Below are 20,438 nucleotides of genomic sequence, written 5' to 3'. Positions count from 1 at the left end.
AACAGAGATCTGATCTCACCATCATTGAGTCCGTCTGGAATTACATGAAGAGACAGAAAAACCTGAGGCAGACTAAATCCACAAGAACTGCAGGAACATATCCAAGAAGTCCGGAGAAACTAACCTGCAAAGCTACATTAAAAACCGTGTTCAAATGTATCTATGACAAAAGCTGTTCTAAAGGCAATGGGTGTCCTAGCAAATGTTAAATCAGTGTTATTATCATAGGCTAGGTTATTATCATAAACTAAAACTATTAAAAACATTTTTGTTAATTAAAATAAAGCTCAAATAAACAAAAAAAAACTTAAATTAAACAATTGTGGGCTGATTACAAAATGAAATTAGTGCCGCTGACAGATAATGGTCGGGTGTTCTGTCAAGTTCAGTGGGTACAGCTTCCCAAATCTCCTCAACAAGACACATGATCTGAGGAATCATTCATGACTATGAAATGACTATGTATAATATTTAGAAACTTTCAGGAAATCACACACACCTGTTCTTATCAATAATAATGGCTGGTCCTTGGATGCTGTGATCACAGGAAAGATTCTCCCACAGATACACACTGGTGTCCAGATAACGGTCCTCAAAGTAACACTGGGTCATCTGGGTTCGAAAAATAAAGTTAATCAATAACATTCCTATATAATTCCTTGGTTTTATTAGTAACACCCACAATAAAAAAATAAATAAATATGTGTAAAGCATCTTGGCCAATGATAATCTGTGATAAGGGAAGATGCACTACTAAAAATGCTTCTTATGATCTTAAAAACCTTTTTATTTAAAGGCTTCCATTATAACTCTTGGTTGAGAGAGTGACCAAAGAGAGCAGAGGTGGAAGCTAGGGTGGCAACTTTGAAGAAACACAAATGTGACACAAACTTTGACTGTTAAGGGGGTTGCACACCAGATGAGAAGCGCAGCAGTTTACTTCACCCCGGGCTAAAAGATTGTGCATTGTGTAGCTAGAATAAAGTTTATATCCTTCATATCCAGTTTAACTGCGATACCTAATCACGACGAGGCACTTCTCATTTGGTGTGCGACCGGCTTTAGTGTACTCTAAATCACCAACACTAACTATGCTTTAATGGACTACACAGGTTAAACTCCATCATAGCCAATAACAGTTAAGTCAAGGCATAGACCCTTCAAACTGTGATGATGCATTTCCACAGTTATTAACATTGTAAATCTTTAAAAAAAAAATTCATTTTCAGTTTTTAAAAATGTAATGTATATTTATAACACTATACTTTGTGTTATATTACCTTTGTATTAAATTACATAACACTAGTTAACATGAATGTTTCTAATACAACAGCTGTGACATCTTTCTCTCTTCTGACCAATGAAATCAATCTCTCTATATTTTTTCTGCTTTTTGTAAAGTCATAGGAACTCTATTGTGGATTTTTTCTTTTGCTATTGGAGCAAATGAGAACATAAAAATTATATTTGTTGTAGTTTCCATTCACCACTATAGCAGCTTACCCAACGCTGCTGAGAACCACAGAAATTAATGTGAAAAGGGCCCATTGCAACTTTAAGCAATACCTTGACTTCCTAACATCTGCAGCTGTCCAAGGAGCAGTTTCAGAGTATTTGAAGAGTTTGGTTCCAAAACACGATAAACAGCATTTCAAAAAAATTGAGTTTCCGCCAAAATCAGTATTGTATCTGGTCAGTATTGAAAAGTCGTTTATTAATTTTGCGCAAAATGCGATATCCGTCGTGTTATTCTGTCATGTTTTCCCCCTTTAAACTTTTTTTTTTGAAATAATTAATGTTCTGCTTTTGATGTGGGAAACAGGGTCAAAGGAGATGGACAATGTGTTAAAATTCCTAACTATATGTGGCCTATTTCATCTGCATAAATGTAAAGTTACTGAACGTAAGCCCAACATTACGCTTTTTTGTATTGATTTAAAACTATTTATGACTCCCTTTGTTCATCGCTAAACAAGAAAGCTGCAAAAACTGCACAACTGCTAAAAAACATTATGATTTCATTATAATACCTCCTGTGTATTTCCTGAAAATGAAAGGATTTTTTTTTAATTATATATATATATATATAATGTCTTAGACATTTGTTAAATTTTTTTTTTTTTTTGCTTGTTTATACATCCTTTTTTGTATTTTGTTTCAAATCTATTTCATGTATCCACTGTATGTTGTTTAATAATAATAATAAAAATGTTTTAAAAAAACGCGACAAACGCTGGTCTCTCTTCTATGCAGAACGCAATATATCCGCTCAACCAATCACAGCGCACCATTCCACCCACTGTAAACATTGAAGGCTTTTTTAAAAAGGCGTTTTTAATACCAATGTACTCGGCAAATGTGTTTATTTAACCATGCGGTGGCGCCAGATGCTCTTTAATCAGTAATAACAAATAACTTAAAACATTAACAAGATGACCCGTTTAATTCACTTTGGGAGCGATGGCTGAATGTATTTTTAGTAAAATGCCTGTATATAAGAGAGATATTGGGAAAGTTTAGACTGTGTCATATATGTGAATCAACTTATTTTGTTGTGTATTTTCAATTTGAAAAATAACATTTATATTGATGGATTAATTGTATTTTGAAAAAAAAAAAAAACGTCATGGATTTATTGCATTTTGGGTAAAAAATAATACGTTTTTATAATAGACTTTTTAAAATCAAAATGTAATTTGAATTTTTAATGTTTTTATAACCAAAATATGCTATGTGAAAGTATGAAACAGAAAATAGTGTTTTTCATCTTGCCACTTTCTTGGTAAAGAAAACACCTTTTTACTCAAATGAATCAAAATGGAGTTATTGCGTTTTGGAACCAAACTTTTCATTTACTTATAAAATATATGGTTAGGTTTGCATTGGTTTTAATACCTTAATAGGTCTTGGAGATTTCTGCCCTTCTTTGGGCTGCACTTTTGACCTAATTCCAGACTTCCCAGAACCACGCACACGGATATCATCCACCATGATAGGCCGATCAGTGATGGTGAAGCCGAACTCTTTCAGATATCTGATGTAGAAGCAGAAAGAGTGAGAGACTGAAGAGGAAACAACAAGTCATTTTTGACCATTCACAGTTGAAACAGGAGTACCGTTTAGTGAAGGCCGTGCGGAAGTCTCCCGAGCGACAGGAGTGGGCATTACTGGGGTGACCTGCAGCCGTGATCATGAGCGCGCAATCTGTGCCCTCATAACGCAGGTGCAGGAACACTTCTATACTGATCTGAGAACTGTACACACACAATCATGTAATTATCCTCTTATTATTACAATAATATTTTGTTGCATTTTCATTTGGGTTTGTTAAAAGTACACCAGATGAGCAAAAAGACAAGCTTTTCAGTGTAACTGTATCTTGAGAGTGACCTGCTAAAGCCTTGTTTGTGCAGTATTTGGTCGCAGCGTTGAGAGAGTTCCTCTATCCTGCGGTCCAGCTCAGAGTATGAGCCTGCTACATACTGTAGAGAACATGGTTCCTGAACCTCCTCCACCACATCAGCCAAAGCCAAACCATATGCTGACAGCACTCCGCTGTATCTAACAGTAGAAAGAGAAAGAGTACTGTACTGTCACCAATTTATTTTAAAAAACAAGCATTTCATGTTCATGTTCTTATTCTAAATGGCTCACAAAGACTTCCCAGCAGGCATGGATGTCAGTTCTCATTAGGCACTTAATTTTTAAATACAGTATGTATATAAATATGAAATAGAGCCAATCACTGGGGTCCAAGAACATGAAAAGAACATGCTGTGTATAGTTTTTCAATGTCATATTAAAACTTCTGTGATCATAGTTACACAATTCTTCATTTTCTTAAGTTATAGTGCACCCTATTATAAAAAACTGATGAGATTTTCCATGTGTACCACAAGATACAGAGCGATCAGTCAATGTGGACCACATTTGCCAATGAATTGACAAATTCGAAACTTTTGAGAATGTTTTGTCTTGAGGGTTGATGATACACCAAACTTCAAGTGAGTCAGACAAATGAGCTAGGATGAGTTCAAACAAATTTCACAATGGAAGAAAAAAATTTCAGATTGAGGTCCATAGATTCAGAATAATAAGTAATTGAGATTATAGCTCACAAAGTTTCTGAAATAACAAAAACGTATTCAATAATTTTTGCGAGCCAATTACAAAATTTGGTAGACTGAATTTGATGACCATCAGCCATTCACAAATGAATTTATTCACAGCAGAACAAATTCTGGAAAAGCATCTTATTGCCATCCCATTCAAGCATGTGACAAATCCTGAACACACTAAAACACACAGATACTGCACACATACAGACATACTTGTGTATGAAGACAGTCTTCATGCCTAAGGCTCTTGCAATGGCACAAGCGTGTTGACCACCAGCTCCTCCAAAACATGCCAACACATGCTCAGATGTATCATGCCCTTTAGCCTGTTGAGAGAAAGCTGATATTCAAACAGAAATTTAGATACCCATCCTGTAAAGCAGCAATTGGTTGGATGGTGGGCGTTACATTCCAGAATTGTAAAAAAAAAAAAAAAAAAAAAAAAAAAGCTATATAGCTGTTGGGCAACCAGGGCCATATCCACCAATGAGGTCCCTGGTACCACCAGACCTCGGCAATTTTTGGAGGTATATATAATGAAGGTTGTGAAATAATTGCCTAATATTAAATGACCTTTTCATTAGCTGCCTCAGCAGTCTAAAACCGCTCGTCAATGTCAAAATGTTTGAGAAGACCAATCAAATTAAAGTAGGCAGGCTTTATGTTCACAGAAGCTGCCTGCGAGCCGAGTGCGAATTCCAGCGTGACACTTCACACTTCAGTTAACGATCGTAAAGTGCGAGACAAGATGTAAGTAGCTGTTTTGCGATAGAAGTGTTAAACGACCGACAGAAATAAACAGTTTGCAAAGACTATCAATCAAAACACAGCTTTGGGAAGGGAAGAGATACAGAACAAGAAAGATAAGGAGACTGAGAAAAGAAGAAAGAAAGAAGGTGATGGAGTTGAGAGAGGAAGAGCAGGTGACCAGGATGAGATTAACATTATTACAGTGTATTCCTATTTAACACAGATATGAATTACAGTACAAATTAAAGCTGCAAGCAGCGATGAAAGGGCCCTCGCACCCAGGCTAACCGCCACCCGTTGGCATCAGGAAAACAGTGAACAGTGGGTGACATGGATGTAAGCGAGAAAATACAGGAGAAATATAACCAAGTCATTTCAAAGTGCCACACTTCCTGCTGCCAACAGGTGGCGCTTTGACCGTAACCGAATATTGCCATGTAGGTGTCCTCAGGCCAGGACTATTATCAAACATGTGAAGTTTGGAGCAGATCGGACATTGCATGCCTGAGTTACTAGAACTTCCTGTTTCTTGGCTTTAATCGCATACATTAGCACTTAGCCAAGTGTTTCATGATTTAACATATTTCTAGTACAGTACAGTCCAAAAGTTTGGAACCACTAAGATTTTTAATGTTTTTAAAAGAAGTTTCGTCTGCTCACCAAGGCTACATTTATTTAATTAAAAATACAGTAAAAAACAGTAATATTGTGAAATATTATTACAATTTAAAATAACCGTGTAATATTTAAATATATTTGACAAAGTAATTTATTCCTGTGATGCAAAGCTGAATTTTCAGCATCGTTACTCCAGTCTTCAGTGTCACATGATCCTTCAGAAATCATTCTAATATGCTGATTTGCTGCTCAATAAACATTTATGATTATTTTCAATGTTGAAAACAGTTGTGTACTTTTTTTTTCAGGATTCCTTGATGAATAGAAAGTTCAAAAGAACAGCATTTATCTGAAATACAAAGCTTCTGTAGCATTATACACTACCGTTCAAAAGTTTGGGGTCAGTAAGAATTTTTATTTTTATTTTTTTGAAAAGAAATTAAAGAAATGAATACTTTTATTCAGCAAGGATGCATTAAATCAATCAAAAGTGGCAGTAAAGACATTTATAATGTTACAAAAGATTAGATTTCAGATAAACACTGTTCTTTTGAACTTTCTATTCATCAAATAATCCTGAAAAAAAATATTGTACACAAATATTTTGTACAATTGTACACATTAAATGTTTCTTGAGCAGCAGATCAGCATATTAGAATGATTTCTGAAGGATCATGTGACACTGAAGACTGGAGTAATGATGCTGAAAATTCAGCTTTGCCATCACAGGAATAAATTACTTTGTGAAATATATTCAAATAGAAAACAGTTATTTTAAATTTTAATAATATTTCACAATATTACTGTTTTTACTGTATTTTTAATTAAATAAATGTAGCCTTGGTGAGCAGACGAAACTTCTTTTAAAAACATTAAAAATCTTAGTGGTTCCAAACTTTTGGACTGTACTGTATGTTTGGTACATCATGGTATATTAAAATGTTTTTCTGAGAGTGAACTAAACTGTAAAGCATACCATTACCTGTTGCCAGCAGGTGGCGCTATGACTAACTGAATATTGGAATATAGATGTCTTTAGGCCAGGACGCTTATCACACATGTGAAGTTTGGAGCAGATCAGACATAGTATGCCTGAGTTACAACAGCTTCATCATTCATGGCGAAACATCAGAATTTGTCAGGCCACCACGGACATGCCCTTCAACGTAAACTCAAGATCTTTGCAATTAAATGTCGCTAAGGCCTTAAGATTAGACTGACCATATATGATGTTGTTATTATTAAATGTCTATGAGGAGTTAATCACAGTGTAAAACATGTCATTTCCTGTTGCCCCCAGGTGGCGCTATGACTGTAACTGAATATTGTCATATAGATGTCTTCAGGTCAGGACTCTAATAAAACATGTGAAGTTTGGGGCAGATCAGACATTGTATGCCCGAGTTACAACAACTTCCTGTTTCATGGCGAAACATCGAACTTTGCCAGGCCGCCACGAACACGCCCTTCAGTGAAAACTCTAGATCTTCGCAATTTAACGTCTCAAAGGCCTTTAGATTAGACAGACCAAATATGATGTTGATCTGATTAAAGCTCCAGGAGGAGTTCGTTAAAGTACAACATCTGGAAATTGCAAAAACTGCCAAAATTTTGTAGAGAAAATTCAAAATATCTCACTTCCTGTTGGGTTTACAAACTTTGCACCCAGGGGCTTTTGGTAGGTATTAGGCTGTTACATCTGTCTACCGAATTTCATAACTGTACGTGAAACGTAGCATGAAGGGCGCTTAATTGAAATTTTGTAGGTGGCGCTATTGAGCCATTTTGCCACACCTAATTCTGAAACCCATATCAGATGTAAATTTTCACCACTTCTGACGCGTGTGCAAAGTTTCATGAGTTTTTGAGAACGTTTAGGCCCTCAAAAATGCGATTCATTTTGGAGAAGAAGAATAATTGGCTGAGCAATTACAATAGGGTCCTCACACCATCGGTGCTCGGGCCCTAATTAAAGCTGCAAGCAGTGATGAAAGGGCCCTCGCAACTGGGCTCACTGCCACACGTTGGCCTTAGGAAAACAGTGAACAGTGCGCTACATGCATGTAAGCGAGTAAATACAAGGGAAATATGGCAAAGTCATTTCAAAGTGCCACAATTCCTGCTGCCAACAGGGGGCGCTTTGATTGTAACTGAATATTGCCATGTAGATGTCTTCAGGCCAGGACTATTATCAAACGTGAAGTTTGGAGCAGATCAGAGATTGTATGTCTGAGTTACAACAGCTTCATCGCTCATGGAGAAACATCAGACTTTGTCAGGCCGCCACAGACACACCCTTCAACGAAAACTCTAGATCTTTGCAATTTAACATCACTAAGGTCTTAAGATTAGACTGAACAAATATGATGTTGATCTGGTTAAATCTCCATGAGGAGTTAATCACAGTGTAAAACATGTAATTTCCTGTTAACCGCAGGTGGCGCTATGACTGTAACTGAATATTGTCATGTACACGTCTTCAGGCCAGGACTCTGATAAAACATGAAGTTTGGGGCAGATCAGACATTGTATGCCTGAGTTACAACAATTTCCTGTTTCATGGCGAAACATCCAACTTTGTTACTGGGCTGTTACCAAATTTCATACCTGTATGTGAAACGTAGCACGAAGGGTGCTTAATTGAAATTTTGTAGGTGGCACTATCAAGCCATTTTGCTAACCTAATCTACACCTAATTCTGAAACCCATATCAGACGTAAATTTTCACCACTTCTGCTGCGTGTGCAAAGTTTCTTGAGTTTTCGAGCATGTTTAGGCTCTCAAAAATGCGATAATAATTGGCGAGCAATTACAATAGGGTCCTCACACCATTGATGCTCGGGCCCTAACTACAGGCTCACTTTAACAACATAAGCATCTTTTATAAATATATTGCCATATTAGTACTATTGTATAAATATATATTTGTATATCTGGTCCTTGAATGTGTGATATTTCACAAGTATCAGCACATGGACTTTTCAACGGTTGTATCACTCTGTTTGTCTGTGTTTGCATGTTCGATACAAAATGACAGTCTAAGGCCCTGTCCCAAATGGCACCCTAAAAGCTCGTGATCTTCCTACAAAGTCCACACATTTGTGACATAAAGCTTCTTTGACTGTCAGGAAGAAGTCTGCTGCGGAGCTTGCTTCAGTGTGGGCTTGACAAAAGTGTGCATCGAAGGCGCATATCGACCGCAAAGGGGACACTCGCGAGCAACAGGGACAAACAGAACACAATACAGTCTAATGGAATGGACACGCGCACGCGGCAGCCATTGTAAGTGCAGATGAAGTGTGCTATCTGGGACAGGGCCTAATATTGGAGACTTCAGTGCAACTTGCATCATTAAGCCAGTAGGGGGCGACAAGAGACTCTTTATGAGCGAGTAATTGAACCATTAATTGAACAGATTAGTGCAGCTAAATTTGGTGCATAATCATGTTCTGTACACACAGTTCAGTAATTTACAGGAGCGACAATCACATTCTACAACCAAATTAACTCCCGAAAAATGCAGGTGGTGACAACTGCATTTACAAAAATTCTATACAGCATGTATGGAACCAAACTGAAAAACTAGTTTCATGACACATTTTAACACGCATCAGAGATGTTTCTCTCTTCTGTATGTGCTTAAATCGAGCCTTGACTATTTTGTGTTGCCAGATCTTGCAAGAAAATCATTATGCTTTATGCTGAAAATAAGACCGAAATATTGTGACTTGCACCTGCTCACTTTAATAACTTCATAAACTCAATCACTTTATTACCCAAACTTAAACAGCAACCCCAAAAACGAATATAATAAGTGGTCCTGGCAACACTGCAAGAGCCCACTCTGTGAAGCAGCCTTTCCAAGCATAAGCAAAACACAACTCCTCTGTCGACTGTGCTTTAGTTAAAATTGCTGAACATAACGAGTCTTTTGTTGCTGTACTATTTTTTGGTAAGAATAGCAGTGACCGAACACATGAGATGCCAGAACTTTGCCATCAGCTGATGTGTTATGTGCAGTGCACAAATTCTGTTCGCAGAAACAGGAACTATTCTTGCAGTGTATGAGATCTACCCGTGTTCGCTCTGTTCCTGATCTCAGTGTAATCTTGTTATCATATTAACAAGTGGCTATCTAAATAAGTTTGAGTTTATTTTGTGCAAACTCTGGTTTCTCAGTCTCAAGAAGGTGAAATGTTTTTATTGGTGTTCATTGCCATGGTAACTTGTGTCCCAAATGACATACTATACTATGCACTTATACAATGTACTCAACCAACCATATAGTGTATAAATAGTAAATGAATTTCATAAGGTCATTTTTTCTTCCATCATTGAAGTCTAACAGCCGCTCCCCCTCCTTTACATAAGGAAAGCTTTGACAGTTGAGTGCATGAAGTGTCCAAAATTCAACACTTCGTTTTTACGGTTAATTAAATGCATCATGCACTTTTTTATTTTTAAAATTTCAGTGTGAACACACTATTTATACTAAAAAAGGGGCATAGAATAGTGCATAAGTGCATGCATTAGGATGAAGTTTCAGCACTTTATTCTAGGTAATATGTCGCAAGACCAAAAGTTGGATCAATCAGCTGTGAGTGAAGTGATATCTGATGCAATAAATTCACTCCTCCTATATCTCTTTATTAACCTCTAAATTGAGGGGTATTCTAAAAGGTGGCATCAATTAGTGTTGCATTTATATAAAGTCATATAACTGTTCTTTTAATATATATACATACATATATATATACATATATATATATACATATATATATATACATATATATATATATACATATATATATATACATACATATATATATATATATATATATATATATATATATATATATATATATATATGTATGCTAGTTCTGTCAACATTAATGTGTAACGCATGTGATTATTATTCAAATTATTATTCAAAATCCTTACATATCCTTATTTATATATAGGCTAAAATCACTTCATTTGCATTGACACAGACTAAATGTACAACAGGTTGTATGTCCTTTTTTTCTAATTTCATCACAACCACCAGCCTGTACATTCCTGCTGAAAGGATAGAAAGACCCCATCTATTCTATTCTATTATGTAAGCTATAAAAACTGAAAGTGACAGAATAGTGTGCTGTACCTGTGTAAGCGCTCTGATTGGCCGGCACATGGCCTCATTAGCCACACTGATGAAGCCCATGGCAACATCCTCTACACTCATTTCTGAGTGGTGTCTTCCAGAAGCACTACTAGATGATTGGTTAGTAGAAAGGAAGTGGTTAATTTCTTGTGTGAGTTTGCGGAAATGCTTCATGGTTTCCTCGGTTGAGAGAGGCTCATTTTCTCCGGGGCCAAAGATTTTTGGGAAGTAGGAAGGCAGCAAGCGACCAAGGGCTAGATTTGCATCAGTGACAGTCAGAGGGCCACCTGAACCAAAAGAGAAACAGAATAAACATGTGCCAAAGAGTTAGTGTAGCTTTGAGTCCCATCTTTATGACACACTGACTTCAGACTTTTTCAGTTGAGAAAAAAAAAAAAAAACATGGCTAAGTATGCAAGGCAGAAGCTGTCGCAGCATATTTTAAATGTATAAACCTAAAAGAGAAAAAAGAACATAAAAGAGACTTGTGGTCTCTTGTGACTTTTGGTTTTGTAGTACGTCAGAGCTTCCAATATCACCTGCATTCAGTGCCATTTAGTTTTTCTTCTTCTATCAGCAGGTAGGGTTTTACTTACCTCTGCTATAATGACAAAACAACTTAACTTTATATTTATTAGATGTTATATGGTGGGTAGCATTTGTGGTTTTACAGTAAATATTATTTAAATGAGTTTTACAAAGAACAGTGCCTTACAAACAGTGTTAATTTCGTTAGATGAATTTCATTACTTTTGCCATCAAATTTTTGCCAACATTTTTTCATTGACAAAAAACGAGACGATAACTAAATGACAAAAACTATAATACAAATCTACTGACCTTTTGTCAACGAATAAGTATGAGATGAAAATGTTAGGGAGATATGATTTGGGAAGATATTTAATCACAATGAATGTGCACGGTAGGGAAATTAGATGCACACTAATGTTAACGCACTGATCTACCCGAGCATACAATTGCTGCATGTCTTATAAAACATTTAAAAATGTCTGCAGAGAAAGAGAAAAACAGACATATGTATAAATTTCACATTTGATGTCAAGGAAAACAAGGCCATTCGTAAACGTTTGGAATGACATAATTTCCGGGAAAATACAAAAAAAAACCCAAAAAAACAATAAAATACAGGGCTTAACAATAAGGACTGCACGATGGCCCTGGGCAGTTGAAGGAATTGACAAAAAGTTTATCCTACATTTGCAAGTGTTTTGACAATTTAAACAATAAAGCAATTTTATTTAAGTGAAAGAAGACGTTTTTTGCGAGTATTCATTTAAACAGTTGATTATGTCTCAAGTGAAAGTAAATAGATGGAAGAAAATCATATTTGGAACTGTGCGTTAGTTCTTAAAGTGACAGTAGCCTAAACCTGCTGCTGTCTGAGAAGATAAAAAGAAAATCACTCACTGCTCTTGACTGAGTAACTCTAGGTTTTATACAAGGAAGACTTACATTTGATTACTTTATTCAATTTCTGTAGGTAATATTTCTTACCTGAATACAACTGTTAGACCTCCCTGACAAACTTAAAACACTGTTTATTTCATATGTATATTTATTCTACTGTATTTATTTGTTCTTATTAACTGACTGTTGGATTTTAGTCAAATAAATCTATTGTAGATTTAGTCAACTAAAATCGAATTATATTTGGTCGACTAAAACTAGACTAAAACTAAAACAATTTAGATGACTAAAATAAGACTAAAACTAAAATGCCATTTTAGTCAAAAGACTAATTACTAAAACTAAATCAAACTTGCTGTCAAAATTAACACTGCATACAAACACCCCAATAAATAAGTCAAAGGTGAGACTAGACAGATCTTTTTTTATTATTTATAAAATCGATGCAATTAAGTGCTGAATCATACATATGGTGTTGTTTTAGGAGAATACTTTGCCATGAATTTGCTTCAAATAGATACAAGTCAATGCTCACCATAGCTGAATTAAAAAATAGAAGTGAAAGTGTTTTTTAATTATAAAAATGCACTGAAGATGGCAACAGATTCTGATAAATAGGACTTATTTGACTTATTTGTTACTTGTTTTTAAAACAGTAATTCTGTAATGTATATTAAAGATAAATAAAATACTTAAGATATATAGGGTAAATAAAGGTAATGATGACAGTTAAGCTTGATCCTCCAATGATAGGTGACTTGATGAATTTGTTAATTAAAGGATTAGTCCACTTTCAAATGAAAATTTCCTGATAATTGACTCACCCCCATGTCATCCAAGATGTCCATGTCCTTCTTTCTTCAGTCGAAAAGAAATTAAGGATTTTGATAAAAACATTCCAGGATTATTCTCCTTATAGTGGACTTCAATGGCCTCCAGACGGTTGAAGGTCAAAAGGCTTTAAACGATTCCAGATGAGGAATAAGGATCTTATCTAGCGAAACGATCGGTCATTTAAAAAAAAAAAAAAATAAATAAATAAATGTATATGCTTTATAAACACAAATGATTGCTTTGCACGTGCTTCCGCCAGACCACACTTCCGTATTCTTCAAAAAGCTTACTCTGTGTGTCCTACACCATCCCTATTCAACTTAAGGAATGAACGCTGCGTTTCGACCGACTGTTTCACTAGATAAGACCCCTATTCCTCGTCTGGTGTCATTTAAAGCCCTTTGAAGCTGCACTGAAACTGTAATTTTGACCTTCAACCGTTTGGAGGCCACTGAAGTCCACTATAAGGAGAATAATCCTGGAATGTTTTCATCAAAAACCTTAATTTCTTTACGACTGAAGAAAGAAGGACATGGACATCTTGGATGAAAAGGGGGTAAAAATTCAGGAAATTTTAATTTGAAAGTGGACTAATCCTTTAAGCTTATTTAAACAAACTTTACGTAAATATTTTCAAGATCAAGCCTTGACCATGAGGAGAAAAATGATGTGACCCACTTACAAATATTGTATATATAAATATATAAACAGTGGTATATCAAAGAAGGATCTTTAAAAAATATAACAGGCGTGTTGATACAGTAGGTGATAAAGCTGATGTTGATGGAGGCCTCTTCACCCTCTCATAGCAACAGACATAGCAATGCGAGCATAATTTTCAGATTATTGTGTGGATTAATTTACTCACTCTACCTACACTACTATTCAAAAGTTTGGGGTCAGAGAGATTTAATGTTTTTGAAAGTCTCTTATGCTCACCAAGGCTGTGTCTGATCAAAATACAGTAAAAAAGGTAATATTGTGAAATATTATTGTAATTCAACATTGTAATGATACAAAATTATATAATTTCTATTTTAATTTATTTTAAAATTCCAGTGATGACAATTCTTCTCATTATTATTATCAATGTTGAAAATGGTTGTGCTGCTTAAGATTTTTGTGGAAACTGTGACACATTTTTTTCAGGATTCTTTGACAGCATTAATTTGAAATCTTTTGTTAACATGATAAAAGTAAAGAAATTAATACTTTTTCTCAGCAAGGATGAATAAAGTTGATCAAAAGTGACAGTAACACTTTTGATCAACTTAATTCATCCTTGCTGAGAAAAGTATTAATTTCTTTAAAGAATAAAAATTTTAAAATCTTACTGACCGCAAATTTTTGAACTGTACTGTACATGTTACCGTAAATACATTTTTATGGGAAATTAATAGACATCAGCAACAATAGTCGCATGCATTCTGGAAGCCAGAGCATATTTTAAAGTGCTGGCTAAGGTCAAAACTACTACACACTGTTTTTCGCAACTGTTCAGGTCCGATTAGTGTGTCCTATGGAGCACTTTTGTTTTCTAGTAAAACTAATTTATGAATTGAGCTGTTTAGTCCAAATTTTCTAAAAGGACACGATCGCTTTATATGATGAACAGATTTAAAGGATTAGTTCACTTCAGAATTAAATTTTCCTGATAATTTACTCACCCCCATGTCATCTAAGATGTTTATGTCTTTCTTTCTTCATTGGAAAAGAAATTATGGTTTTTGAGGAAAAATTCTAGGATTTTTCTCCATATAGTGAACTTCAACGGCTACCAACGGGTTGAAGGTCCAAATTTCAGTTTCAATGCAGCTTCAAAGGGCTCTACACCATCCCAGCCAAGGAATAAGGGTCTTGTCTAGCTTTCTAAAAAAAAAAAAAATAAATTATACATTTTTTTTTAACCACAAATGCTCATCTTGAACTAGCTTTGCGATGCGCCATGCATTATGTAATCAGGTTGGAAAGGTTACGCGTGACATAAGTACCGCGGTAGACTGCCATTTCATTTTCACCTCCAACTTTAAAATCGTCTGACATCATTGTTTTACCTTTATTTTGTAAAGGGCATTTGACTTAATCAAACAGCGTTTAGTTTTATATTTATATATATATATATATATATATATATATATATATATATATATATATATATATATATATATATATATATATATATATATATATATATATATATATATATATATATATATATATATATATATATATATATATATACACATATATATATATATATATATATATATATATATATATATATTTTTTTTTTTTTTAGAAAATGACCCATCCATTTCACTAGACAAGACCCTTATTCTTGGCTGGGATGGTGTAGAGCCCTATTGAAGCTGCAGTGAAACTGCAATTTGGACCTTCAACCTGTTTGTAGCCTACCCCAGTGAAGCCCACTATATGGAGAAAAATCCTGGAATGTTTTCCTCAAAAACCTTAAAGGTGCCCTAGATTCAAAAATTGAATTTACCTTGGCATAGTTAAATAACAAGAGTTCAGTACATGGAAAAGACATACAGTGAGTCTCAAACTCCATTGTTTCCTCCTTCTTATATAAATCTCATTTGTTTAAAAGACCTCCGAAGAACAGGCGAATCTCAACATAACACCGACTGCTACGTAACAGTCGGGGTGTACGCCCCCAATATTTGCATATGCCAGCCCATGTTCCCAACATTATGAAAGGCATTAGACAAGGGCAGAACGTCTGGATGTGCACAGCTGAATCATCAGACTAGGTAAGCAAGCAAGGACAATAGCAAAAAATGGCAGATGGAGCAATAATAACTGACATGATTCATGATAACATGATATTCTTAGTGATATTTGTAATTGTCTTTCTAAATGTTTTGTTAGCATGTTGCTAATGTACTGTTAAATGTGGTTAAAGTTACCATCGTTTCTTACTGTATTCACGGAGACAAGAGTCGTCGCTATTTTCATTATTAAACACTTGCAGTCTGTATAATGCATAAACACAACTTCATTCTTTATAAATCTCTCCAACAGTGTAGCATTAGCCGTTAGCCACAGAGCATAGCCTCAAACTCATTCAGAATCAATGTAAACATCAAAATAAACACTGTACTTACGTAATTAGACATGCTGCATGACGAACACTTTGTAAAGATCCATTTTGAGGGTTATATTAGCTGTTTCAACTTTTTTTTTTATGTTGTTTAAGGCAAGCGCGAGCTCTTGGGGCGTGGAGCACGAGATTTAAAGGGCCACACACCCTGAATTGGCTCATTTCTAATTATGCCCTAAAATAGGCAGTTAAAAAAATGAATTAAAAAAATCTATGGGGTATTTTGAGCTGAAACTTCACAGACACATTCAGGGGACACCTTAGACTTATATTACATCTTTTCAAAAAAAGTTCTAGGGCACCTTTAATTTCTTTTCGACTAAAGAAAGAAAGACATAAACACCTTGGATGACGTGGGTAAATTATCACGAAATTTTTATTCTAAAGTAAAAAGGCTTTTATTCACATATAAACATTCATCAATGCACACATCGGTTTTAGTAAACAAAGCTCAAGCATGATTTCTTGATGTGCGAGAACCAATGAGGTTCATTCTCGTGTGTTACGCAGCACTCATATGGATTAGTTTTACGATCTCTTTATGAACTTTTTGAAGCGAGAAAGTGGTAGTTGCATGGACAGAAATCATTCAGATTTCAATTAAAATATCTTCCTTTGTGTTTCGACGATGAACAAAAGTCTTGCGAGACTTTCATATAGCGAATGACATGAGGGTGAGTAATTGATGACAGTTTTTTTTATTTGAACCTTTTAATTTCATTGTACTTTCTAACAACTTACACTTATATATACTGAGGCATGTGAATTGGGGCACAGCAATAGATGGGAGACATTTGAGTTGTTTAACACAGACACGTGAAGGAAAGTTGGGCAAGAGCAAGTATTAGGCAATGTAGAAGTGTTAAATGTACAAATAAGAAGAAGAAGACTGAAAGACGGTGAGTCTGATAAGAACCTAACATCCGCTCTTACCCTTCCTATAGCAGGCCGGTCCAGGATGAGCACCAGCAGACTCTGGCCCCACAACAAACATCCCTGACCTGAAATACAGAAGAAATATTCAACTTTCCTAACTTACATGGGGTTAATACAGTTAAGCTCTCATTCTTTATGTTTGTAAGTGTACTATGACATGTTAATGTTTTGTGTGGTATGTAAAATGTTCTCTCAGAAGTCACATGATCCATGGTGGTATATAATTTTAAAGCTAGATGACGGGATAGTTCAAGTTATTTGTTCAAGTTATAGTGATATATTATTTACCTTCATGCATGAAAATTTCAAAAGGTAGTTTAAACAAACAATAAGGTCTCATTTGTTAAACATTTGTTAATGCATTAACTTAACATGAAACTAACAATGAGAAATGTATTCTTACAGTATTTATTATGCTTTGATGATGTTAGTAAATAATAACATTCATGTTCATATTACTTTACATGAATTAACAAATGTTAGCAAATACAACTTTTGATCTTAAATGTATTAGTAAATATATTAGAGGTTTTTATGGCCAATAACTGTCAAAAGAAACAAATTTATTCTTGACAGTGCTGATTTGCTTTTTATCAAGTGCAAATATTTTTTTTAAATTGATTAATTTTAATACATTTTATGTGAAATACACATACAAATTTCACTAAATCAAACGTTGTGTTTATCTTATTTACTAATCAGGGGTTTATTTACTGTCAGGGATGTATGCAGTGAACATAATCTTTATTTATAGAGAAACATTCCAAAACTGAGTGTGCACGATAGCTTCAGATGATTGCACAGCCAGTGTTTGCATGAATGCATTTGTGCTGACGTTGATTAATCAGTAATCTTAACCAATTAAATTATTAACAACAAATAATTGGTCATTGATTGAAATGCCACTGGTTCTTACTTATCTGTCTTATGAAAAATCACAATGAGAACAATTGAACCAACCAATCTAAATCTAAAAGAATGATTTACGATGTCTAAAAATGGTTTGAAAAAGCATTACAATATAAGAGAACAGACTCAACAAATCAATAATTACATTGTTATCTATATTCGTATTGTATGATTGTTACCGGAAGAACAGTCGAGAGCCTCCACCTGCTGCGACAGTGCTGATGTCAAGCTGTGGTGCCTGCAGGGTGATGCCAGCGATAGTTGCTTCAAACACATGTTCATACTGTCCAGCGTATCTGCTCACATCTGTAGAGGTGCCTGTAAAAACAAATCCATCATCAGTAACATCAAATTGCTCAAATGTTACTGTTTTCTGAAATTAGTGGTAAGCATGTACAAACACATACGTAAAATGTAAGATTTGAGAGCTGCGCTGGAAGGTAAGATTTTCAGTGAATTACTTAAATTTCAGTCAGTTCCTCACACAAGGCATCATATGAATGCAGAAGACTTGGAAGATAATGCACAAGTTACAGTACTGCTACAGTATGATACTTTTACAGTATGGTATGGTGTGATTTTGTCCTATTTAAATCTTAATAGCTCCTGGTCACACTGATTTTGTTGTATGGTAAAAAAGCAGTGTGAATGAACATAATGTTCACATATACGGAAGAGGATTAGGGCCAAGCAATAATAAAAAAAATAAAACTATCTCGAGATTAAAGTTGTTAAATTTCGAGAAAAAAGTCGAGATAAAATGTTGAGAATAAAGTCATTAAATTATGAGAAAAAAGTTGTTAAATTACGAGAACAAATTCGTTAAATTACGAATTTGTTCTCATAATTTAATGACTTTTTTTCTCGTAATTTAATGACTTTATTCTCATAATTTAATGACTTTATTCTCAACATTTTATATCGACTTTTTTCTCAAAATTTAACGTCATTTTTTATCATAATTTAACGAATTTGTTTTTGTAATTTAACGACTTTTTTCTCGTAATTTAATGACTTTATTCTCAACATTTTATCTCGACTTTTTTCTCGAAATTTAACAAGTTTTTTCTCGTAATTTAACGAGTCTTATTCTCAACATTTTATCTCGACTTTTTTCTCGAAATTTAACGAGTTTTTTCTCGAAATTTAACAACTTTAATCTCGAGATGGTTTTATTTTTTTATTATTGCTTGGCCCTAATCCTCTTCCGTACACATAAATGTCATTTTATATATTTTAACTTAAAAAAATATAACATAATTTAAAAATAAACTGTAATCAGATTAATTTGTGCACTGTTCATCAAACCTCAACCAATACACAGAATTCAGTCTTTGTTTGAGAATCAAGCCTTCAGTAGTATTAATATTTTACACACTTAAGATGTATGATGTGTAACCAGGTCATGGCTCATTGACTTTTATGCTGCCCCTCTGAACCCACACAGTTGTATCTGTCAAATAAAAAGGTAACATGCGATGTTGGCTATGTAATTCTGATATGTCAGTAAAGATCATCTGGTTTGTCAATGCTTAATTTAGGTTCATTATCATGGGTCGCAATTTCTTCTTTAGGCAACTATATATTATTTACCACTATTCTGTTCATTAGGCTATTGATATAGGAACTGTTATTATTAATCCATGAAATTCAGGATTGTCCCTATTTATAGATGAAATGATACATCCTTTATGTGATTTGTCCCATATTTTTCCTATACACTGTTTAATAAACAATGTCTAGTAGGGAGAATGATAATATAACATAAAACCAAATCAATTTCACAAGAAATAGCAGAGAAAAAAAAACATGGTTGCAAGCCCAAGATCAACGTCAACGCCTTTGTTTCCTATTGGCCATTAGAGATCATGCAGGCGTGAATGGGTGCCCCTTGTTAAAGGATTAGTCCACTTTCACATAAAATTTTCCTGATAATTTATTGAATTATTTAATTATCAGGAAAAGTTTATTTAAAAGTGGACTAATCTTTTAAGTAAATTTTATTTATAATGTTCCCCCTTTTACCCAATATTAGATTTTGCATCAGTATTATAGCATCTCCTTTTGTTTTTCATAGAAAAAAGTCAGCCATAGAAGTTTTAAACAACATTGAGTAAACGATGACATGAATTTTCATTTTTGGATGAAGTATTCTTTTAAACCTTCAGCATATATTACCTCCCATGTCGAAGCCAATGACGGGCTTCTTTTCTGTAAACCCATAACATGTGACGGCATAGCCCACGACTCCTCCAGCAGGACCAGAGAGCACTGCCCGAGAGCCACAGAACTGCTCCATTGGTGTCAGCCCACCATCCGACTGCATGAATAACACATCCACACCCTGAGAGAAAGAGAGAGATTAATTTAAATCGGGGTATTAATTTAAATCTGCAGTAAGCGATTTGTGAGAAATGCTGTAGAGAGTGGATTGGACCGAGCACCACGACACACTTCTAGCCAAACCGCAGTAGGGGGTGTATACATTCATGATGGGGGAGGAGAGAGAGTGAGCAAGAGGGAAATTTGAGGAAGACTGTAGAAAGAGAGATGGCTGAGAGACATTACAAAAGAGAAAAGG

The 20,438-nt window shown here is 34.7% G+C and overlaps 1 protein-coding gene across 1 annotated transcript in view; it reads right to left on the bottom strand.

Annotated features, from left to right (window-relative positions):
* oplah (5-oxoprolinase, ATP-hydrolysing) overlaps positions 1-20,222 on the bottom strand; it is a 39,935-nt gene extending 19,713 nt beyond the window's left edge. Inside the window, exons 1-9 of the mRNA XM_048186088.1 lie at positions 20,036-20,222; positions 18,037-18,175; positions 16,946-17,013; positions 10,630-10,916; positions 4,332-4,444; positions 3,391-3,561; positions 3,117-3,254; positions 2,896-3,034; positions 500-612 (exon numbers count right to left, since the gene is read on the bottom strand). Coding sequence (XP_048042045.1) covers positions 500-612; positions 2,896-3,034; positions 3,117-3,254; positions 3,391-3,561; positions 4,332-4,444; positions 10,630-10,916; positions 16,946-17,013; positions 18,037-18,175; positions 20,036-20,183 — 1,316 coding nt within the window. The 5' untranslated portion in view covers positions 20,184-20,222. The remainder of the gene's footprint in view (positions 1-499; positions 613-2,895; positions 3,035-3,116; positions 3,255-3,390; positions 3,562-4,331; positions 4,445-10,629; positions 10,917-16,945; positions 17,014-18,036; positions 18,176-20,035) is intronic.
* Positions 20,223-20,438: the final 216 nt, after the last annotated feature.

This window comes from Megalobrama amblycephala, linkage group LG3 (assembly GCF_018812025.1).
Source record: "Megalobrama amblycephala isolate DHTTF-2021 linkage group LG3, ASM1881202v1, whole genome shotgun sequence".
Taxonomy (NCBI): Eukaryota; Metazoa; Chordata; class Actinopteri; order Cypriniformes; family Xenocyprididae; genus Megalobrama; species Megalobrama amblycephala.
This window is presented reverse-complemented; position numbering and strand designations above follow the sequence as displayed.